This window comes from Pan paniscus, chromosome 21 (assembly GCF_029289425.2).
Source record: "Pan paniscus chromosome 21, NHGRI_mPanPan1-v2.0_pri, whole genome shotgun sequence".
Lineage (NCBI taxonomy): Eukaryota > Metazoa > Chordata > Mammalia > Primates > Hominidae > Pan > Pan paniscus.
In genome coordinates, this window is record NC_073270.2 from 56,258,266 (window position 1) to 56,283,090 (window position 24,825).

The following is a 24,825-nucleotide window of genomic DNA, read 5'->3' on the forward strand; positions in this document are numbered from 1 at the left end:
AGCCTCCCCAGCAGCTGGGCCCCACCACACCGGCTAATTTTTTAACTTTTAGTAGTGACGAGGTCTGATTCTGTTACCCAGGCTGGTCTGGAACCCCTGGCCTCAAGACATCCGCCTGCCTCTGCCTCCCAAAGTGCTGGGATTACAGATGTAAGCCACTGCGCCTGGGCTCCTATGATTTTTATTTAACATAATGCACCATGGAATTTGTGCTCTGCTTAGTTCAGTCTGAGCAGGAGTTCCTTGATACTTCGGGAAACACTGAAAATCATTCCATCCCCATCCATTCATTCCTGCAGCACCCAAGTGGAAATTCTGCGTTTCAGTCAGGGACACTACCCTTAGAGAGCAGTGGGCTTCCCCAGCAGCGTAGTGAAACATGATACTCCTGAGTTTCATGAAAAAAGGGCAGACATCTGGCCAGAGCTGGGAGGCAGGAAATAGAGCACGGTGCCCTCCTCCCATACTCCAGCTTGGATTACTGAGGCCGGGGCCCAGGCCCTGCAGGAAAGGAGGAGCATGACTACTTTAAGGCCACTCACTCAGTGACTCAACGGGCCGGGTCGGGGCTGGAACTCAATGCCCTCCCGGGCCTGGAGAGCCCACGCGCCGTGGGCGGGGCTCCCGGGGTCGCCTAGGCAACAGGCGCGCGCCGCGCCCGAGCCCCGAGCCCCGGAGCGGAGGAGGGAACGCGCGCTATTAGATATCTCGCGGTGCTGGGGCCACTTCCCCTAGCACCGCCCCCGGCTCCTCCCCGCGGAAGTGCTTGTCGAAATTCTCGATCGCTGATTGGTCCTTCTGCTTCAGGGGCGGAGCCCCTGGCAGGCGCGGTGCGTAGTTCCGGCTGCCGGTTGACATGAAGAAGCAGCGGCGGCTAGGGCGGCGGTAGCTGCAGGGGTCGGGGCTTGCAGCGGGCCTCGGGGCTAAGAGCGCGACGCGGCCTAGAGCGGCAGACGGCGCAGTGGGCCGAGAAGTAGGCGCAGCAGCCGCCCTGGCCCGTCATGGAGATGGAAAAGGAGTTCGAGCAGATCGACAAGTCCGGGAGCTGGGCGGCCATTTACCAGGTGCGGGAGCGCCCCGGGGCGTGGCGGGCCCTTCGCTTAGGCCGCTTGAACATCCCCTCAGACCTCCAGGCCCCAGACTCCCTCTGGGTGTTGCCCTCTGCCTCGCTCCTACTGCTTGAGGATTCGATGGGACAGCGACGCACTGCTCCCCCCCCCTTTGTCCCCGGGGCGGGCGTGTTTCTCGCCGCAGCCTCGGAGCCCCCTTCGATCCCCCACCTCCCTTCTGTTCTCCAGCCCGAGTGATCTCTCAAGCCGGGGACCGCCGGTCTGTGCTCTCAACGCGAATCCCTCGCACCCCGACCCCGCCCCCTGCTTGTCCACTCTTTGTCCCCTGGGGTGATTTAGCACCCCCACTATTTCCTTTTCTGGAATGGACCACCTCCGACTCTCTTCCTTTGTCTCCCTGGGGGAAAAGGTTACTCCCCCCGTCCCTCCTTCACATTTCCTTTCCCCTAGTCTCAGTGTGCGTCGAGTCCCAGGGATGACAGTCCCCTTCCCCCTTTCTGTTCATTCATTTATTGGATAGGAGTTGGCAAGCTTATTCTGTGCTAGGCACCGCTTAGGCATTGGAGGTGGTGTTTGCTAATCAGGACAGGCAAGATCCTAGCCTTAGTGGAGCCTAGAGTCGAATAGGGCAATCAAACACAAAAGCAAATAATTTCAGATAGTGACAGGTGCTGTGAAGAGAACGACTTCCTAACGGGGTACAGGGTGACTGCATAGAAGGCCGGCTGTCTTAGAGAAGGGGATCAGGGAAGGCCTGTCAAAGGAGGAGACATTTGCTTTGTGAGCTGAACCAAGAGGAGCAGAAAGCCGTGAGAATATGGGGCTAAAGAACCTTCTAGCCAGGAGGCCTGCGGTACCCACTCCATTGGGGCCATGATATTATCCTTTCAGGCAGGGACTCAGGAAGGTTAACGTTTTAACCCTCTCTAAAATAGCATCTTTCCTCAATGAGCAGCTTAGTCTTTGGTCGTGGCAGAGATGACCTTGTCTTAGGAGTCATCTCCTTGTGTGTTAAAAAGTTAGGAAAGTCGGGTTTCTCATGTATCTATAAAACAAGTAGTTAAAAACACAAAGAGCTCTTCCTTTCACAAGCAGCTGAATAAAATACATACTCCCAATTAAATGTCATTGCGGGGGTTGTTAAGATTAACTAAAACCACACTTGCACAGTATCTTAAATAAGCGATATACAGAATAGAGAGATTTTGTTACTTGTGTAAAGGGAGACGGCAGATGATTCTGTTTTCAGCTTATAGGCTCAAAAGGCAAATTGTGAGATCCATCAGCTGTAGTATTAAAATCTATTTTGAGCTCCGCTTAGAAAGGAAAAAAGGTTTAAGCAGTTCTTTGGTATGCCTGACTAACAAAAGCCTTTTTTTTTGGCAGCCTTGATTTTCATGTGGATTTACATCAAGCTTATTTGACAGGATTCTTTTTATTTGGACTGTAGTGTGTATATTAGTTTCTGCTAGACTAATATTTCTAACCACTGTAATCTGTATACTAATAAGTATGATTGATCAGTATATAAAATTTGTATGCCATATCTGGTCTCTGAATTAGCTGAATGAATTCCATAAGGGACTTTGAGACTGTGTAGACAGATTTTCTGCATCAGTTTAATGCAGTAGAGTCTAAAGTGGCTTTAAATGAAAATTGTTGGTCTGAAGTGTTGGAGTTGATTATGATACACCCCATCACAGTGGAAGCATTGTGGAGAGAAGTCTTTTCCACTGAAATTGACTGAGTTGACAACAAGAAATACGTATTGTAACTTAGTTCTTAGTTGAATTTTATTTCTTACAATTTTAAGCCAGAGTGGGTTGACCTGTCACCCAAGCATGGTTAAAATTGTATTCAGCATGCAACTAGCATGGAGTGTGTCAGTCTTCAATTCATTTCCCTCATTGTGCTTAAGTTTTTCTGCCACAATTAAACCCCACAAGTTAGTGAAGGTGTTGAGATTTTCACTGCTTCTTAATGGATTGCCACATTCCCTGAGGTAGTTTCTTTTGGTCTTAGAGAATTGTCAGGGCCAGCTTTTCTCACCTCCACTGTATGGATATTTTTCTTTTCTAAGATCTTGAAATCAGAAGCTTTTCTCCTAAGTGTAAAAGTAGCTCTTTGTCATACAACTGTAGCGTTTTCTGAAACAGAGTTCAGATGATCTTGAGTCTAAAGTGGCTAACTTTCCAAGGTGTGTATCGCTTTACCAAAACCATTATTTTTCAAGGATTCAAAGAAATGTGTTTACAATTGATAGAAAATGGAAGTTTAAAAAAATTAATATTTTATAGCATGTTGAAATGAGGGCAGCCTTATACAAAGTCATACTTTGAGCTTGCCTAGCCTATTGTGATCAGAGAATAATGTAATTTTTGCTTACAACTTGGTAAGCAGGTCAGTTATTCTAACTTATTTTCTGATTAGAACAAAAAGATGTAAAAGCTTGAAAACTATTGGGAAAAGAACAAAGAGTGAAGAGGACTTTTGAGTGCTGAGGAATGTGGCAGCTTGGAAAACAAACTTTTCAGGCAGAGATTCTTTGCTAGGTCAGTTTGATAAAGTGAGCATAACCGTATTTTTAATCTTTAATGCTAATGAATAGCATAGATGCTAATAAGCATCTAGGTCTATAAAAAGTCAGCTTTGATAGTGTATATAGATGGCTTTAAACATTGTTTTCTAGCATTTAAACACTTTCAAATCATCTGGTTGCTTGATTGGGCCTAGCTGTCTAAGAGGAGAGAATGAGCCCAGATGAGGAAAAGAGATTGATTTTACTGAGCTAGAATGAGAGGAGAGAGGGTTGAGTGAATGAAAAGAATAGCTCATGTGCTCCCCTCCATCTGTAGTTTAAGAGGGGTTGGGTCCGGTGTTTTGCTTGTTTTCTCGTCTGTAAATTCTTTGATTCTCTGACACCACTCACTATATTTCATTGTGAATGATTTGATTGTTTCAGATAAAGGGGACTGCAATAATAGCTTGTGACATGAAGGCAAGATTTATTCATGTTAGAGGCAGGCTTTGTAAAATGGGCCACTCTTCCAATTGACATTTGTTTTTATAGCTGTTTTCATTATGAAATACAATCTAATGCCTGACTAGGTTAAAACCATGTTGTAACAATAGTTCACTAAAATTCCTTACTGATATACAGCTTATGTTGTTATATTCCAAAAAGATGAATATTAAAATTTGCCAATAATGTTTATTTAAATACTATTTTCTTCAGAGGAAAAAAAACTATTTTATGCAAAGGAGAAAGATCTATACACTATGACTCACTTCACTTAAAAAAAAAAAAGACTAACGGAAATGACATGGAGAGACTGGGAAGTTCTAGTCATCTTGAGTGACCCATTAGATCTAAATGTTCTTGTTTAGCCCTGGTTTGAGTGAACTAAATTTAGGTGTCTGATCAGTACTTTGGAAATGGTGTAAATGCCTTTGTAATTGTCTGGACTGATATTAGATTAACTGGGAGCACAAGTAGAAATAGTGAAGGAAAGAACTTTTTGCTATTGTTATTTGACATCACTGGCATATTTATAGGAATACTTTGGTGTTTTTGGAAGTAAGTAAACCAACCAGTGGTTCTAAAAAGTCAGCTGGGGGATAATGGTAATGCCGCTGTTTCTTAGCTGCAAGTTATCTGCCGTTACTTCTCCTCCATTTTGCATTTTATCTTGAATAGCTCCTCAAAACCTATTAAAATACCTGGTATTGAATAATGTAATTGAATGTGTACTGAATTTCACGGTGGAAATGAATAAGAAATTTCCTGTGGAGGTTTTTTGACTTAGCTACTGAAATAACAGCCTTTTGTTTTGTGATTCTTTCCCTTTTCTCTTTGTTAAAGAAAACTGTCTTGTGATCTTGTAGATTACAGAATCCTTTTGGCAATTTTTGTTCCTAGCACTGCTTTTTCTTTCTTTCTTTCTTTTAAATAGAGATGGGGTTTTGCTGTGTTGCCCAGGTTGGTCTTGAACTCCTGGCTTCAAGCGATCCTCCCACCTTGGCCTCCTGAAGTTGGGATTGCAGGCATGAGCAGGTACTTTTTCTGAGGCCTGCCTGAGCCTATATATATTTTGCACAATTTGGCATTCCTCCCTACAGTGTTTATGCTGATTTGTTTCTGGTAACAACTAATACTGGCAAATCGGCTGGGCATGTTACTTTATGCTGCCCATATTCAGGAAAATTGGAATTCTAGCTGGGTCATTGTTCCCAGATGATGTAGTTTGGCACCAGCCATTCCATGTTCACATTTTGAGTATCCAGGAGGGCTGGGGACTTTGGAGTAGTTGGTGATTCCCTCTGCCACATTTCACTGGTTGGTCACTATGGCATCCTTTCCACCACACTAGTAGTCTAGGTTCTCAGATGTTGCTTATGAGCCTGCAATGGTTTCTAGTTTCACACTGTAGAAATGAGTGAAGCCGGTTACCCGTTAATATGGTCCCATCATCACTAGAGTAATTCATTGTTCTAAAACCAGATCTGAGTCTGTCACTCCTCTGTGCAACTACTTCTGATTCTTTCATAACACTTGTAAAGTCCAAACTCCTCTTTAGCATGGCAGCCAGCTTCCAGTCCTTCCCTCCTATGTGGCTTCCATTCTAGCCAGACAAGAAAGGGCAGCGTTCTCCAAACTCATCCTCGCCCTTCATTCCTCTATACCATTGCTGAGCACTTTGTTGAGGATGCCTCTCCCGTTCAATCTAGCTTGCATCTTCCAGCTCGAATGTGTGCTTCCTTGCACCAGAGTTTTGTTCCGTCACCTGTGTGTTTTCATACAAGCTGGCACATATCTCTTCTAAAGCCCTGCTGTCACTGTAGCTGTGTCTTTACAAACATTTTTTTTTTTTAATTTTTATAAAGTCAAGGTCTCACTATATTGCCCAGGCTGGTCTCAAACTCTTGGGCTCAAGTGATCCTCCTGCCTTGGCCTCCCAAAGTGCTGGGATTATAGGTATGAGACACTGTGCCCAGCTGTAGCTGCTACTTTATATCCCAGGTCTATCTCCAATGGAGCCCAAGCTTCCTGAGGCCACCTGTTGTATCTTTCTCATTCATCTTGAAGTCCTCTGCTCCTGGCACAGAGTAGGTTAACCTAACAAGAGTTGGGATTGAATTGATGGTCAGTACTTTGCTAGCCTGATGGTATAAAGATGTACAAAACATGTTCCTGGCTCCCACTCTAGGGGGGGCAATGATGGAAACGAATAGATTAGCCCACATTAGTACCAATAGCAGAGGTCACTCTGGGAGAAGGCCCCACCACGTTTTGAGTCATGGCCTAATGAGGTAATTTAGTATTGCCTGCTGCAGTGGCTTTGGAAGAAAGGCTGGCATTCTTAGCCAGTAGAAGCTGATACCACTGATTTGTTTCACAGAAGCTTTAAATATAACAATAAATTTGTGCTTGGCCTACGGTGAACTTTACAGGCAACTTGGAGGTAATATGTTTGTCTCTCTAAGAATTGTTGAATTCCTCTTCCCTCATCCCTCCTGACTGGTTCTCACAAGCCTTCTAGCGGGCCTTTGCATGTGGTTGGTTCATAAAATACTTTTTGATTTTGGGATATAAAATATAGTTCTCCATAAAATAACGACTGTTACCAAGTCTTTGATTTTTTTTTTTTTCAAACTGTAAATGGTAATGACATTCTTTGGCCTTTGATCAGACCACCCTTAGGGGCAAGAGAGTAGTTTCATGTTTTGCTTTTTCTAGTGTCCCCTGTGTCTGGGTATAGTTGTAGTCTCAGCTGTCATACTAACAGTGCTGAGTGAGTCCCTTACTTTCTTTGGGTTTTGGTTTCTCCCTTGTAAAAATGATCCTGGACTAACTGATCATTAAGTTCAGGTCAAGTAATAAAAATCCTTAATGTACTCACAAACACAATTTAATGTTCCTAAATAATCCTTGTAAAAACTGCAGCGGTTACTCAGTTTTGTAAGGTGTGGTTGGGTACGATTAGGCTCAAAAGTTTATAGGAGCTTTGTGAGTATAGTTAACAACTCAAAAGAATGGGGTGTTTTTTCCCGAGGGGCATGAAATGTTTTTGATAAATAGAGTTCATTTGACTTGGTAATGTGGAAAATGAGTAGCCCTGACACTTACGCTATGCTTTTGCAGTTTTTCTCTCAAGTAGCAATTGGGTGGCTTTTCCTGTAAAAGATAGAGGAACTGATTCTTGAGAATTTACGAAAGCTTCAACCCTAACTAGGTACGCAAAGAATAGTTGCCCTTTATGTTGTAATTTTAGGAAGAAACCTACATCTGGTCTAAGTTTCATTTGAATAATATGATAGTTTACACATCTGCCATATTTGAGAAGAAAGTACCTAAGTCTCCAGCATTTTAGAAATAATGCTTTACTTTGTGTAGAAATGGTCTTTAGAGTTTAATAGCTGCTGCCCTCTCCTTTTTCAAAGCAGCTTGACATAATCATGAGTATCTTGCTGACAGCTTGTAAATTTTGATTGTATGAAAACTGAAAATAAGACCATTTCACACGGAAGATTCCCTCCTGCCCTGAAACAGCCAAAGAAAACTGTAGCCATCAAATCTATTGATCTCTGGGCTTTGGTACAAGTCACACTACAAATAAAATAATACCAAGTACTTATAAATGATTTTCAGTCCTTTTAAAGTTTATTTTTTTAATAATTTTTTTTTGAGATGGGGTCTTGCTGTGTCGTCCAGGCTGGAGTGCAGTGGCACAATCTTGGCTCACTGCAACCTCCACCTCCTGGGCTCAAGTGATCCTCCCACCTCAGGCTCCCAAGTAGCTGAGACTACAGGCATGTGCCATCACGCCCAGCTAATTTTTGTATTTTTTTGGAGTAGAGATGGGATTTTGCTGTGTTGCCCAGGCTGGTCTTGAACTCCTGGGCTTAAGCCATCTGTCTGCCTCAGGCTCCCAAGGTGTTGGGATTACAGGTGTGAGCCACTGTGCCCGGCCCAGTCCTTTTTTTAAGAGAAAAACGTATGACATCGTTCGATTTACTGAGTGCTTATGGTTTTACTAAGGCAGTAAGGTTTTATGGATACCCTATGGTAATTAGATAGAATTAGTGCTCTGAAGTCAGCTCTGTAATATGGACTCAGAGTAAACATGGCAAAGGGACACTTAAGGTCTGCATTTTCTCTGGGAAATAAACGTATTCTTTACTACTCTGAATCTAGTGCTGGGAAATTCTAAATCCTTCTTGAGGATTAACCACTTGAAGTAAAGTTTTGGATCCCAAGTAGGCTTGTGTCCCTGTCTCCTTCGAAGTCTTTACTTTTCAGATGTTTCTTCCTAGAGACTGAGGTATGTTTTACTTTTACAGATGAAGAAGGAAGCCTTGGCTGTGTTTGTGGCTTTTGTGGGTGAGCAACATCACTTGCAAAGATAAGATGAGCATAGCAAAACTAGGTTTTCAAAATAATTTTTAAAAATTTCTTAGTGATTAGAAAAGGAAAACTCTTCCCTTGTCTCTGTTAAGAAACGTTTTTCGACTTTTTTCCTTTCTTAATGGATCTTTTATTGGCACTTCTCTTCCTTTTGCAGAATCTTACTTAAAAGTCACTACGTTAAATTACAGCAAACAGCTTAGCTAATTTTTATCCAGATGGGCCCCGGTTACAGGATTGTACACTATTGCGAATTTCTTACAGGAAAGTGAACATCAAGTAATTATTCCAAATAGAGTTCTCTTAAGAACGTGGGTTACTTAAAAATGTCTAAGGATGAAGTCAATCCTGAATATAACTTCACTCAAGAGAACAAATAAGCAAACTGCATTTAGCATAACATGGTAAATTAGCTTTAACTCTCCTTGATGTTTGAACATTTGTCGCTGTTAACTACTGTTTCACTTTTCAAATAGTCAGGGCTTAGTTTGCTTCTGTAAGGATAAAGGGAAAATACGCCGTCACTGAGTCATAAATATTTTTGTGGCTAACTTTTGCACAGAGAAAAGAGGCCTCTAAGAAGGTACCCAGTGAATTTTTTTTTCGGGGGCAGGGAGAGAATATATCATTTTTTGGTTTGTTGTTGTTGTTGTCATTGTTTTGCTTTGTTGTTTTTACTCTGAACTGAACTGTATCTTGACAGCACTTTTGAATTAAGGGCATTACTATTTTGTTCTCTACTACCTGGACGCCACCTCCCTGTTGCCATAGTGTTAAGGATCATCCTCCGAGGGGGGGTGAGGCAGAATGGGGCCAAGATCAGAAAGTTACATTAAGCTTCATCAGGTTTATACAAGCATAAAACCAAATTTTTGGAGCAGTCCCCAGCATACAACCTGGTTTAGCCACACCTAAAGGTTGCTCTTGAATATTCCTTGAGAATCCACATCCCTAGAATGCTGGGTTTCAATGGGCCCTTTATGTACCTATCATGGTGTCATTTCTGAGCATTTCTAAATATTCCTTCATGTCTTACTGACAGTTTTTCTTGAATAAATCTTAGGAATATTAGTGCCATTATCAGTATTTTGTTTGGTCTGTTCACACCACAAATAACTACCCAGGTCTGCTACTTGCCCCTGTTTCTCTACCTGCTAATGAAAATGCTTTTGAAAGTTTGAGTAACAGTATTGGAGTGTGCACAGTGGTATTGGTAGGTTCTGTACTCATCCTTAACCACTTGTTTTCATCCTTTGTGAGCTTGAAGTTTCTCCAAAAAATTTATCACAAAACTTACCAGACATAGTTAATACACTCAGAGAGAGAATCACTGAAAAAGTAGATGTAGTTTAACAAACCCAGTGCCTTTTTTTTTTACCCATGAATACATATTTGTCAACTAAGCCTCATTTTGCAACTTGTTCCACTACTCGAATGGTAACAAACTTTTGGTTTCCCAATAGACTTGGAAGATGTTGCTTTTGAAAGTAGGAAATAGATGGCTTTAGAAGATGGAAGAATATTTTGGTTTGAAGTGGGAGCGTGGTATGTCCTTAGCTGTCTGTGAAATGCAGCTGAAGATGGGTGTGGGCCTTCATCTGCATTTCCCATCTTCAGTTTGAGGAGGTAGTTACCCTTCTAACCACTTAAGAACTGCATGGTACATGCTGTTTTATTTACAGGGCAAAACTGTGCTCCCGTAGTTTCCCTGGTGCTTGCCTTCACATTAATACAGTGTCATCGTTTGGCAGTGTTTATGTGCCAGGGTCCATGTTAGAAGGAGGAAAGGTATAGCGAAGTTAAAGGGTGCAGTTGGTCTCCCACCTTTAGTTTTGTAAGTGCCTTTAAAGTTTGATTTTTGTAGGTTGATCATAAGGAAGTGATAAGTATGTTAGGTTATTTGTGGTTTGAGCTAATTTTAGTCTCTTTTTACAGCTTGCTTTGTATCCTTTGCCATTAAAACATGCTTTCTAGAAAGACAACTTTTGAATGTAGGACACAGTCTATATTCTATACTTGGCTACATTTCAAAAAATATTTTCTCAGTACTTTGGAAGTTGGACAGTTGGAAGCATAGTGACAGTATTTAAAAATCTTTGATTCCGGCCGGGCATGGTGGCTCACGCCTGTAATCCCAGCACTTTGGGAGGCCGAGGTGGGTGGATCACTTGAGGTCCGGAGTTCAGGACCAGCCAGACCAACATGGTGAAACCCTGTCTCTACTAAAAATACAAAATTAGCCGAGCGTGGTGGTACATGCCTGTAATCCCAGCTACTCAGGAGGCTGAGGCAGGAGAATCGCTTGAATCTGGGAGGCGGAGGTTGCAGTGAGCCGAGATCATACCATTGCACTACAGCCTGGGCGACAAGAGTGAAACTCTGTCTCAAAAAAAAAAAATTCAGTGATTTCTTTGCTTTGTGACACTTCTACTTTTCCAGCAAGTAAATTATATTCTTTCATACAAGTATGAAATTCTTGTTCCAAGCTAGTGGTTAAAAAGGCACAGTTGATATTAGAGGATTTGTAAAAGATTATGACCACGCCTGCAATGTACTGAAGCAAGGCTTTGCTGGGCTGTGTATAGGAAACCTTCCCCAGCCTGTGCCCTTGCTTGATAGAACATTTTGCTCCTAAGGGTAGGTGCCTGTATCTGTCTCCAGTACTGGTTAGTTTCACACAGAACAGTTGTGTTTCAGAGCTTTAGTCTCAAGCTGCCCTGCTCCCCTGAAGCAGCCACCCTGAGCATGTGCACTCACAGGAGGGGACATGTGAGGTCATGGAAGAAGACGACTCAGGAAGAAGAAGACTTGGGTTTGGGTTCTGACTCTGCCTTTGACTGTTGTGGGATTTTGAGGAGTTGCATACAGGATCTGTAAAATGTAGTCATTAGACTAGACTAGACAGCCATATAGCATTACCTAGATGTAACTTTCTACAAAGACATGGTCACGGGAGAAGACCAGAGGGTGGGGTGATCTTTCTGGAAAAATTGGGGCTTCATGCCTTACTCATGCTAGATATGGTAGCATTATATGACTGTGCCTGATCCCCCTAATCTAAAAGTGGGACAGAACTTTAAAATTTCATATTAACTCAAATTAAAACTTGAAAAAAACCCATTATTTCCTTAAAAATAATAAAATGCCCTGTGGGGGCATAAGTCACATTATATTTTAAAATTCCTGAATGCCACATGGATGAATGTAGTTCCTTTTGAAATTCTTCTTTTGTCTAAAGAGGAATGTTGGATTTTGTAATTGGACTAAAAAATCTTCCATGTGAGAGAGAAACAGTCTGCTGCATGTTCTACCCTTGTTCAGGATAAAACCCACTAATAGCTAACATTTATTGAATTCTGTGTTGTGCCTCAGGCACTGTGCAAAGTCCTTTACATGCAGTGCTGTTTATTATATACTGTCAATTGGTCTATAACAGCAGGAAATGTTTCAGGGGGACAATGAGGTCCCAGACCCTCAGTCTTCTCCTGTGTCCTGGATTCAGCTTCACAATAGCACTATGGCAGTGTGGCCACTGCTTCAGCTTCCACATACATGGCTGTGAAGAGAGACAGGGGATTGTGCTAAGCCTCCCCGATTTATTAGGACATAGGAGGAGAGAGTTTGTAGTTTTTGACCTTTGCCTAGTTTTCTAACCTCTTTCCTAGATGTCACAAATTGGCCACCCACAGTCATATTTTGCTTGCTTCACGCAATGCTTTTTAAAAAAGAGAAGAGTTTAATTTGTGCCATTGTTTATAAATGAATCAGGAGAAATGACATGCAACTCTGGATTCTGGCCTCTCTTGAAAAATCTGAAAATCACACCGTCTGAGCTTACACTGGCAGTGGTCTGCTGGACTGAGGGACACAACTCCTTTCGGATGTACATGTGTGTGTTGCAGAGTTTACCACAGTCCCACAGTGGGTCACACTGTCCTTGTCGGTGTACACTACCTAGCACTTGAGTTTGCAACCCCTACCCCAAGCTGAGTTTTCTCGTCAAGCTTGATGTTAATGTTATGTGATGCTTGGCCTTGTAGGTATTTGGTATATTATCGTTAGATAAAATTGAAGCAAAGGGCTAAAGGGTTGGTGGCCTGAGGGAGTGCCCTTGACAGTAAAGTCTAGGATAAAATCATTGGCCAGGTACTCCTTCCCTTCCCGCCCTTCCTCTTTTCTCTTTATCCTCAGCCTCCTTCTGCTATTTTGAGGAAGTTAGAAGCCACCACCATTTTTTCCCACCTCAGGCAACTGAGTGTGGCTGTATTTCTGTCCCATGTTCAGTTATTTCCAGGAACTATTTTTGATGACCAACTTGAAGTTACATTGGGTGGGCCTAATGGGAGCTGATAAAAGAATGAGTTGACCAAATATGCTTGCACTGAGACGGCTACGAAGTAAGGTTTTTAATGACTTGCTTTGTGACTTGGTCAGGAGTGATACCATTTGTCATGTGTCCAACTTCATGACTAAATGGTTGCTCTACCTTATCCTCATAGCTATAATAAAATAAAATAAATACATACATTGCAGGGAGGAATGTATCTTGTTAAAGGTCTCTCCCTTTTAGCAACAAAAGTACATATTATGTTGTAGAACATGCTTTTTCTTTGATCCTTCTTGAACACCTATTACTCTATAGAGGTATGTTGTGTATGGCAAATTAGAACAAGCAATAGATAAGGATGATTCTTTACCATTATAACCCAGTCAAGGTCTTTGTCCTAAGTTTTGTACCTTTCTCCAGAGGGAAAGGTATTTGCATTTATTTATTTATTTTTGAGGCAGAGTTTTGCTCTTGTTGCCCAGGCTGGGGTGCAATGGCATGATCTCAGCTCACTGTAACATCCGCCTCCCGAGTTCAAGTGATTCTCCTGCCTCAGCCTCCCGAGTAGCTGGGATTACAGGTGCCTGCCACGATGCCCGGCTAATTTTTTTTTTTTTTTTTTTGTATTTTTAGTAGAGATGGGGTTTCATCATGTTGGCCAGGCTGGTCTTGAACTCCTGACCTCAGGTGATCCATCCGCCTCGGCCTCCCAAAGTGTTGGGATTACAGGCATCAGCCACTGCCTCCGGCCAGGTATTTGTATTTTTAATCTCTATGCCTTACCGTCTCAGATCAGGAGGATTTGGTGATTTATTGAATGTGGGGGAAGGGGAAGAAGAGGAAACGGGAGGAATGTTCCAGATTAGGGAAATAGCTAGATGGAAGATGCAGCCCCTCACCAAGGTGGGGACACAGGAAAAGGAACGTGTGCAAAGAAGATGGTGATCTGGTTGTGACCATGTTGTTAGAGGACGTCCAGGGAAGCATCTGGTAGGTGGTGGGGTGTTTAAATATAGAACATTCGGAGAATGCTCCGAAGCTTCAGAGAACCCTTCCCAAAAGGACAAAACCAGCTCAGTGTTTTAGCACTCCGGGATCATATGGCATGACAGCATGGCTGCTTTATACTTTTTTGTGTATGTGAAATTAAAACCAACCACTCAGGACCAATTTCTCTGAAGCTTTTTGTCAATCTTTCATTTGCTTATCTAGTCTAGATTGTAAGCTCCTTGCAGCCAGTGTCTGTTGATTAAGTCATTCAAAAAATAATACATGAACAGCTACTAGGTACCAGGCTCTGTGCTGGGCAGTTGGGATATGTGGTGAGGAAGACAAACTTGGTCCCTGCCCTTAGGAAGTTCAGTAGTCCAGCAGACAAAGTGGCTGAATAAAGATAATCTCAGTTCACAGTGATAAGAGCTCTTACAGGCCTAGGCTCCAGGTGCTGTGGGGATGCTCAGGAAAAGGTATCTAATTGGGATTGGGAGCAGGCAAAACAAATAAAGGATAGTGTATAAAGGTAATATCTAGTTGAAGTTCTGAAGGGCAAGGAGGAGTGAGCCTGTATATTCTCTGAGTCTCTCCCTAATCTGGGATTGACTTCTTGTCCGTCTCTGTTCATATTAAGTGTCACCTAGGCTTGAAAGGGTGAGATCATATTTCACTTCCTTCCTCTTTCTCCGCTACCCCCTCACACAATGCATATGCATTATTCTCTTATTGTATATATTTTTCCTCTCTTCCTTTTTATGTTTCCTCTGCCATTACTTTTAACCTCGACTGCCATATGGCCTCTAAACGCTTCCAGAAGGGTAGCCTAGTGGAGGTTATTCCATCATGGCCTTGAGCTCATGTGACCAGTTAGTGAAGGCATCTGTGTAGGTGTCTTCTCCAGGAGGGTGATATTTGTTTCATTGTAAATTTTGTAGCCCTAGAACACCAACAACAGTGCACAGTAATTAGTAGGCAGGCAGTACAGGATTCATTGAAGTGAAGTGATAACTTTTATCCAAGTGTGTATGCAGATAATCTTTGATTTGTACAAAAAAAATTATATTTTAATATGTAAAGATTTTTTAAAAGAATCTTCAAGTTTTAGCCTTCCCACTAGAAATATATTGAAAACATGTGCCTAGTTCACTGACTTGCAGCCGCCACTATGAGAATAAAGGTCTCATTTAGTTGTTGTGAATTTTAAGGGATATTTTCAATGATGTTGGCTGGTTTATCCCATTATGTGGTCTTTTTTTTTTTTTTTGAGGTGGAGTCTCGCTCTGTCGCCCAGGCTGGAGTGCAGTGGTGCAATCTCGACTCACTGCAACCTCCGCCTCCTGGGTTCAAGCGATTCTGCTGTCTCAGCCTCCTAAGTAGCTGGGATTACAGGCGCCTGCCACTACGCCCAGCTAATTTTTGGTATTTTTGGTAGAGAAGGGTTTCACCATGTTGGTCAGGCTGGTCTTGAACTCCTGACCTCATGATCCACTCACTTCAGCCTCCCAAAGTGCTGGGATTACAGGCGTGAGCCACCATGCCCAGCCTATGTGCTCTTATTAGCAATTCTCAGTACACAGATAGCTTTGAGTGATTCTTTCAAGTCAAGTACCTTATTAAAAAACTCAAGTGTACTGATAATTATCTTACTTTTAAATGGCTAAGTGATAAGACTGAATTTTTAGGCACTGTAACACTTCAGATATGATTACAGATTCTGATATTTTTATGGTTATTTATATTTATTTATTTTTGAGATGGAGTTTTGCTCTTGCTGCCTAGGCTGGAGTGCAATGGCACGATCTCGGCTCACTGCAACCTCCGCCTCCCAGGTTCAAGCGATTCTCCTGCCTCAGCCTCCTGAGTAGCTGGGATTACAGGCACCTACCACTACACCCGGCTAATTTTTGTTATTTTTAATAGAGACAAGGTTTCACCATGTTGGCCAGGGTGGTCTCGCACTTCTGACCTCTGGCGATCCGCCCGCCTCGGCCTCCCAAAGTGCTGGGATTACAGGCGTGAGCCACCGCACCTGGCCTGGTTACTTAAATTTAAATACAAAAATTATGTTGATTAATTCTGAATGATTTCCTGATTGCTCCCCGTTTACCATTCACACATTTATTAAATTCTTCCCTTGCCATATAGAAGCAGTCTCTCTGCCATATATGCCACATAGATAGCAGAACTAGCTGTCTGCAAACCACTGAAATTGTGAAAACATCTCCCCTTTTTTCCTGTTTCTAATTCTAGCTATGAGGATTATATACAGAAGTAGTCCTGGATTTGATTTTTTTTTTTGATGATTGTTTTTTGATAGTTGTTGACTACAAATCATTTAAACGTCTGAAAGGGGAAAGGGGAAAGGTTTTCCTTAAAAATGGATGACAAAGGAGAATAAAAAGGTATATTGACTATTTTTTTGAATGATGAGATTTTTTTTTCTCTTTCTAGTTTTCTTTTGGAGTCATTTATGTGTCACTGAGTGGATACCATGGAACATGTGGCAGAAGTAGATATATGGGGTAAAAGAACCATAGTTCATAAGCTCCTTGACAGAGTCACTGAAGTGTAGCCGTTACATGGCCACTGTCGCAGGGGGAGGCAGCAGTTTTGAAGAAGGGGGTGAGTAATAATGAGTGATAAAAAGGCATCCTGGATAGAAGACCAAACTCTGCAGAAGACCCCAGTTTGTTGATTATGCTTTTGTTTTCTGATTTGCAGAGGAGAGTGAAAATGCCTGAGGGGTGCAGGGGAGCACATAGGGTGTATGTGTGTGTGTGTGTGTGCACGTGCAGATTCTCTCTTTCACTGTATGTATTTGTATGCATGTATGTATCTTAGGACTTAAGCTTTCTAGTCAATAAATTGCCATAGTGGGGAATTGCTTAATTGCTTGCCTTCTGTTGTTGTATTTAATTTAATTTTATTTTCAATGATTTTTTTGGTGGGGTACAGGGTCTTAACTATGTTGTCCAGGCTGGTCTTGAACTCCTAAACTCAAGTGATCCTCCCGCCTCGGGCTCCCAAAATGCTGGGATTACAGGTGTGAGCCACCATGCCCAGCTTAGTTGTATTTTAAATGGGCCCGTTTGCAGCATTCCCTACTCCCCTTAGTTTACCTGGCTCACAACCTGTCTTTCCATTTCAAGGCTTCTGTCACCCCTGGCCCATGTCAGTGCATTTGGGCAGCCCACCCAGCATCATCACCTCATGTCCCAGGGAACTTCCTGTTCCTCTCTTCCAGCTATTTCCTTCCCTGGCAGTTGAGATAGTCTCTACCTTTGACCTACTGTTAAGCTCAGACCTTCTGCTCTCTAGTTACAGCCTCTGTGCTGCCAGATTCCCTTGCTCAGTTGCTTTCTCTAGTTTGGGTTTTCTCCTTTATTCAGCTTTCCAGCTGTTTCTCTCCTCCCCCCACCGCAGCCTCCTCACTTCCCTCCTTATGCATCTGAGACTGTGGTCAGTCACTTTAGATGCTGCCTCTCCACTGTACTTGTGTCCATCTTCTTACCTACCACCTCTAGCCCTGGAGCAGGCTCTTCCCCTGCCTTTGTCTTCCTGGGCCCAGGCTCCTAAGTGCTGCTGGAAAAAAAATCCCCCAGTATTGAGCCCCTAGAAATCCAGTCTTTAATCCCAAATCTGTCTCCCCCAGCATCTGGCCATCAGATCTAAAGCTTACCTGCCATCCTTTCACCTCATTTCTCTCACAGGGGAAAAGGAGCCTTTGCTCCTAGAGTCTGCGCTCCTGACCCCTTCCCATCTCACCTGTTCAAGGCATCTTGCAATAAGGGGTTGGTGACTCTCGAGGAATGGATCCCAGGCCCTCCCTATTATCATCTTATGTATGCCAGTTCAACGTTCTCAGCTTCCTCCAGCCGAGACGGCCCCTCCAGCCACTGCTTTATACTCTCCTTCTCTGGTTGAAATTTTTGAAGTAAATAGGTCACTCTGCCCATCGTTCATCTTCCAGTCACTCTGTGTGTTTATCTTTCAGGGAAGTGAGGCTCTATGCTACCAAGCCACTGAAATAATTTTTTTTTTTTTCCAGACTGAGTCTTGCTCTGTCACCCAGGCTGGAGTGCAGTGCCGCAGTCTTGGCCCACTGCAACCTCTGCCTCCCGGCTTCAGGCGATTCTCCTGCCCCAGCCTCCTGAGTAGCTGGGATTACAGGTGCCTGTCATCACGCCTGGCTAATTTTTTGTATTTTTGGTAGAGATGGGGCTTCACCATGTTGGCCAGGCTTGTTGGCATGTTGACCATGTTGGCCAGGCTAGCCTCAAGTGATCCGCCCGTCAGCCTCCCAAAGTGCTGAGATTACAGGTGTGAGCCACCGCACCTGGCCTGAAATAATTCTTGACAAGATCTGCTTCCTTGTTACTAATACAGTGGATATTTTGCATCCTAATTTTAATGCAGTTCAGTGTGGTAGACCTGTATTTGCATATTGAATATTCCCTTCCCTGTTTTAATAACTCTATTTTTTCCTTTTCTTTTATATCTCCTGCTTCTCTAGCTAGTCCTAGACCTTACTCATCGGTGTCATCTCTGTTTGTTCCTCAACTTGAGGAGTTCCTACAGGGTTTACCCAATCTGCTGCTTTCATTTAGCCCTTTTGTTCTTTTTGAGCCATCTCATTCACTCACCCAGGATGTAGCATCGGCCCTTGAATTCAGTGTGCACACATACACTGTGCACTATGGGACAGCCTTCAGAGGCACTTTGTTCCTGAAATTGTGGTGGTCTTTGCCTCTCATGGAGCCTTGCATATGCTGTTTCCTCTGCCTGGAATATCCTACCTTTTACTTAACTGATTCTTGTTCTTCTTTCCAGTCACATTTTGTACATTTCTTCTTGGAAGCTTTCTCTGATTTCCCCTTTCCACAGGTCCAAGTTAACTGCCTTGTCTAGGTCCTCCCATGGCCCTCTGAAGGCCTCCTTTCATAGCACCATGTCTGAGTATACTGTAATAACACGCATTGCTCTGTAATAGCCTGTTTACTTACCTATTGCCAAGTAATCTATCAAATCTTATAAAGGGCGGGGCTGCTTTTGTTCTAGTCATTTGTGTCTCTTAGTACCCAATATATAGTGTTTGGCATATAGAAAATACCCAACAAGGCCAGTCGCAGTGGCTCACACCTGTAATCCGAGCACTTTGGGAGGCTGAGGTGGGCGGATCACTTGAGGTCAGGAGTTTGAGACCAGCCTGGCCAACATGGTGAAACCCTGTCTCTACTAAAAATACAAAAATTAGCCAGGCGTGGTGGCGGGTGCCTGTAGTCCCAGCTACTTGGGAGGCTGAGGCAGGAGAATCACTTGAACTGGGGAGGTGGAGGTTGCAGTGAGCTGAGATCACTCCACTGCACTCCAGCCTGGGTGACAGAGTGAGACTCCATCTTAAAAAAAAAAACAAAGAAAAAAGAAAGAAAATACCCAATAAGTAGTTCCTGAATGAATAGATGAGAATGCTGTTTAGAAGGTTCATGAATTGGAAACCGTGATTGCTAGGGAGGCTTTGAGTTGATGATATTGTGTTGAACCATGTGTTACCCAGGATCAATTTAGATTTTACACTTTGTTTTCTCTGTTCCTTTTTATAGTAATTTTCTGTATGTGGTGTTTTCCCCCCGTGAGATTGTATACCATTTCTCAGTGAGAACTGTGTGTAATGCTTGGTGGCTCCCTCATGGTGCCTTGCATGGAATTGGACTTCGTTTCAGTGGATCTAATCCCAGTTATGTTAATGCTCGATGGAGCTAAGTCTTATCTCGAAGCAGTCCATGTCTTCATCAGCTGGCCCTGCCTCCATGCCCTGCACAGACCATGCCACTCTGGAGAGGTAGTTTCCCTGTGGCTTATTAGTCTTGTGTTCCAGTGTGCTGGCCAAGTATGAGAGACATCAGTGGTATGAGAGAGTCTCTCTCATTCAAACTTCGTAGGTTTTGTAGCTGGGACTGACCAGTGCTGACAGGAAATAGAGGCATTTATTAAAAGCCAGAGATTTTTCAAGTTGCAGGAAGCAAAGCTCTTGTTAGCTATGATTTTGTGGTGGGTTTGGTAGTCCAATATAAAAGTAAAAACTGGATGACAATGGGAGGAGCATGCTTGGGTCTCCAAAGTTAGATCATTTTTCCTAAGTAATTTTAGGAAATTACTTTAGACTTTTACTGGTTTGGAATTTCCTGAGATTTTGATCTTGCCAGAAAGTTTATAGCAAAAGTTCTGAGCAGATGACACTTTTGCGTCTGAAACCAAATCATTGTTTTTGTTTTTAACTTTTTTCTTAATATATTATCCTTAGTTCAGCCCTGAAGATTATTCTGTTATTTGTGGGTCTCAACTTTCCCCCATCTCCTGGATCTTTGTGAAATGAATGGTATTAATTGAATAGAGAAGGAAGATATAAACATAAACTTAGTCAAACACTTGTTCTTGACTAGGCAAGTTGGGCTTTATAGCTTTGAGCTGATGACATGTCTGTTCTTGTGAAAAAGGGATTTTTAGTGTTGGTTTGGCTTCTTGCTATATTTGATTTATTATTATTATCATTATCATTATTTTTGAGACAGAGTCTTGCTCTGTCGCCCAGGCTGGAGTGCAGTGGCTCAATCTCGGCTCAGTGCAACCTCCGCCTCCCAGGTTCAAGCGATTCTCGTGCCTCAGCCTCTGGAGTAGCTGGGATTACAGGCGGGCGCCACTACACCTGGCTAATATTTGTATTTTTAGTAGAGACAGGTTTCACCATGTTGGCTAGGCTGGTCTTGAACTCCTGACCTCAGGTGATCCGCCTGCCTTGGCCTCCCAAAGTGCTGGGATTACAGGCCTTAGCCACTGTGCCTGGCTGATTTTTTTTTTTTTTTTTAGGTTTGTTTTAACTGGAACTTTACGTGAATGTAATTGAATTTAGAATAAAAGCACTTAATTTCACAGTGTGCAGTGAACTTTCTGTTACTTATTTTAACAGTAAAACCCCTTGCAGTAAATGACTTGGAGCAAAGATTGCTTTTTTAAAAAATGTTTTAATTTGTTTTTCTTTTCTTGAGATGGAGTCTTGCTCTGTCACCAGGCTGGAGTATGGTGGCGCGATCTTGGCTCACTGCAGCCTCCGCCTCCTAGGTTCAAGCGATTCTCCTGCCTCAGCCTCCTGAGTAGCTGGGACTACAGGCACATGCCACCATGCCCAGCTAATTTTTGTATTTTTAGTAGAGACGGGGTTTCACCATGTTGGTCAGGATGGTCTTGATCTCTTGACCCCGTGATCTACCCTCCTCGGCCTCCCAAAGTGCTGGGATTACAAGTGCTGGGATTACAAGCGTGAGCCACCACGCCTGGCCAATTTTTTTTTTTTTTTTTCGTTTTGAGACAGAGTTTCACTCTGTCACCCAGGCTGGAGTGCAGTGTCACAGTCAAAACTCACTGCAGCCTTAACCTCCTGGGCTCGAATGATCCTCCTGCCTCAGCCTCCCAAGTAACTGAGACTACAGGCATGTACCACTGTGCCCAGCTAATTGTTTTTTTATTTTTTATTTTTTGTAGGGACAGGGTCTCGCTATTTTGCCCAGGCTAGTCTACAACTCTTGGGCTCAAGCAGTCCTCCTGCCTCGACCTCCCAAAATGTTGGGATTACAGGGACAAGCCACTGCACCTGGCCAAGGATTGTTTTTTAAGTGAACTGAGACCCAGCCTTATTAGTGGTCCCAGAGCAGACCTGGGACCTGAAGGGAACCCTTTTCTCCTGGTCCAGCGTCTTTCCTCTGATGGGCTACTTTCCTGGAGCCTTTGATTGCCTGTCATCAGAGTAACTGAGTTTGAACAGAGTAGGTAGTTCCTCTCCAGACCACCACACTCACCGGCTTTCATTCTGCTTCTCTCGTTTAGACTGTGGTTCTGAATCCTCAGTTCTATTTACTGAGTGTTTTTAAACATAAAAATGCCTTTTAATGAGATTGAAGGCCAGAGGTGGGACAGTTGAGGACAAAGTAGAAATAAAACCTTCAAGGCGGGGTTGTTGGTGGGAGTCTTTTTTGTTTGTTTGTTTTTTGAGACTGAGTCTCGCTCTGTCACCCAGGCTGGAGTGCAGTGGCACAATCTCAGCTCACTGCAACCTCCGCCTCCCGAGTTCAAGCTATTCTCCTGCCTCAGCCTCCTTAGTAGCTGGGATTTCAGGCTCCCGCCACCATGCCCAGCTAATTTTTGTATTTTTGGTAGAAATGGGGTTTCACCATGTTGGCCAGGCTGGTCTCGAACTCCTGACCTCAGGTGATCTCTCTGCCTCAGCCTCCCAAAGTGCTGGGATTACAGGCGTGAGCCACTGTGCCTGGCAGGGAGTCTTATAGAAGCTGTCGTGGACAATGTGGGAAGTAGTGAGCCTTTGTATTCCAGTATGCTGGGCTCCACTGTGCTTGCTCTAGCCCCCGGTCGCTCTCTGTGTGTTATTGAGTCCCCATCCACGGCCATACTCTTCGTCCTGCTTCTCTGCTTACCATCCTCTCCCCGCTAGTGGTACCACGGCTATCACTAGCAATTACTGACATGTGGGATCTTAGGGCTACTTCCCTATAAGGCTGCAGGGCATGTGGTGTTGGCTACGCGCATGGTAACCATGGTAGCCCTGTGGTTCTCCACATGTGCACCTTGTGACCTGGGATTGGCTGCAGACTAGTAATAAACTGCGTCTTCTGGTATGGAATCTGTCTGTAGTTGTACTTTCTACCTCTGTATTTAAGGGGAGATCTGTAACCTACCAATGCCAGTTGAAGAGGATGGATGATAGAGATGTTAACAAACAGCTGAAAAACTAACTACAATGGCCTGCAAAATAGAACAGCAGGTTTTTGTGGCAAAACTTTGTGTCCATGAGTTTGTTTTTTAAATATCCTCATATAATCTGTTTTAAATCGAGAGGCTTTGGGTAAAAGCCATGGCTAGTCTTACATGTCATGGAGTACCTAGCTTGTGAGGTTCACAGTTTATTATTTACAGAGTGTCCCCTTAAATCTTCTTTGGGTCGGTTCAGCGAATGTTGCTCAGATGGACTTTTTTGGCTGACATAGAGTCAAAACGGTAATCAAGCATGAAAGTACAGACAGTCCTTAACGCACAAATGTGTCATGCTTGAAAAGTTGGAAAGTTGGTTCTCTGGAGCTCTGATTGTATTGTCCTGTAGAATCCGTGTTGTGAATGGTGGTTAAATCCCAAATGAGTCCGTAGAACCTATATAATCTGCAATATACCTGCAGTATTCCAATTAATATGTAATTCCCCCATAGAACTATCTATGATAATGATTTGTATGTATGGTATTTAATATTATACATAATAATGATTGTATGAATAAAAAACATTCTGGGCTCCATGTGGACGATGGGGTATGTGTGTGTCTGTCTATGTGTGGGTGGGTGTGTGTTCATAGATCCCTTTTCCTGCAATCCTGGCACTGGAATTGGTTTTATCATTTCCAATTAAGTTTCGTTCCCATGAATTTTGGAGTACAGACTGGGTCCAGGTATGCAGGGCATAGATTAGAGCCCTGAGAAATAGGATTAGGCTGGAATTGCTGGGTTGGAGATCAGTAGCTTCCAGGAACACTTTTTGGGCCTGGCTGTCTTCATTATCCCCTTTTGTTTTCTCCTGGGGTCTGCAGGTATTGCCCTGTTTTGTTCCTCTAATATCACTTTTTTTTTTTTTCTGCTTTTGACCAGGGTTTTTGCCTCTGGTCTACAACTGAATATCCTATCAGACTCTCCTGACTTTGAAATAAATATATAGTTTTTTTGAGGTGTTCTAGCGAATTTCTAAATCTAAATGTTGTGGCAGAGTTATTACATACTAATTTTGCTATGAGAGGTTGTAGAATCCCAGATGACTAATCTTGTAAACCATACACGCATTTCCATCTAATTCTCCATTGTATATCATGTTGCAGAAAATAACAGCCTCTAGAGTTTACATTGCCTCCCTTGACTATATTTCTTATTTAAGATTAGTTTTCAGATAAGACCTTTTCATGGCAGTACATAACTGTACAGAGGGCTTCCAACATGTCTTGGGAGCTCTCATCTCCGGGAGACATCACATTACCCACTGCCCCCTGCCCCCCGCCCCCAGCCTGGATGCACTCAGCCTGTACCCCATTTCTGTCCTCAGCCAAACACTGCTGAAATGCAAGAGCTTTCAATTGCTAGCCAGTGAAGATGCAGACTAAGGGATTTCCATGTAGAAGCCCGCTCTTTTCAGCTGGCTCGTCGAGAGCTGGAGGCCCCTTGCTTGTTCACATGAGGCTTTTTGTCCCTGACTTGGTGGCTGCTGTTTCACTTCTCAGCAGGAAGGGACACCCTTGCCCCCCCCAGAAAGGAAGATTTGATGTACCACTTCCGAAAGGTTCAGTCGGGCATCACTGTAACCAAGAAGATAGGTCAGGTGAGGCTGGAGGTGGAACAGGGCTGCTTGCTAGAACTCCAGATTGTTCCACAAGTGCCTTCTGGCAGAGAATGATGGAAGCTTCCGTGATTTTTTTTTCTCCTTAATAGTTATGAGCACAGAAGAGGAGCAGATTGTCTGGCTATAGAAGCTGTCGTATTTTTTATTTTTGTTTTTGAGATGGAGTCTTTCTCTCTTGCCCAGGCTAAAGTGCAATGGCGCGATCTCGGCTCACTGCAACCTCCGCCTCCCGAGTTCAAGCGATTCTCCTGCCTCAGCCTCCTGAGTAGCTGGGAATTACAGGCATGCGCCACCATGCCAGACTGATTTTTGTATTAGAGACAGGGTTTCACCATGTTGGTCAGTCTGGTTTCGAACTCCTGACCTCAAGATCTGCCCACCTCAGCCTCCCAAAGTGTTGGGATTACAGGTGTTAGCCACTGCACCCGGCCGAAGCTGTCATATTAAATAGCACTTTCTGCTTTTAGCAAATTTAATCCAAATGAGACTTTAGATTTTCTTGCTCTGACTTACCAGCAGTTCCTTGAAACACATTTAATTATTTTTGCCAGAAAATCACTCAAGCACTTACGCCATTTTTTTACCGTGAA

The 24,825-nt window shown here is 43.3% G+C and overlaps 1 protein-coding gene across 1 annotated transcript in view; it reads left to right on the forward strand.

Moving 5' to 3' along the window:
* Positions 1-712: 712 nt before the first annotated feature.
* Positions 713-24,825, forward strand: part of PTPN1 (protein tyrosine phosphatase non-receptor type 1) — a 74,756-nt gene continuing 50,643 nt past the window's right edge. Inside the window, exon 1 of the mRNA XM_003815260.5 lies at positions 713-1,064. Within this exon, the coding sequence (XP_003815308.1) occupies positions 1,002-1,064 (63 nt within the window). The 5' untranslated portion in view covers positions 713-1,001. The remainder of the gene's footprint in view (positions 1,065-24,825) is intronic.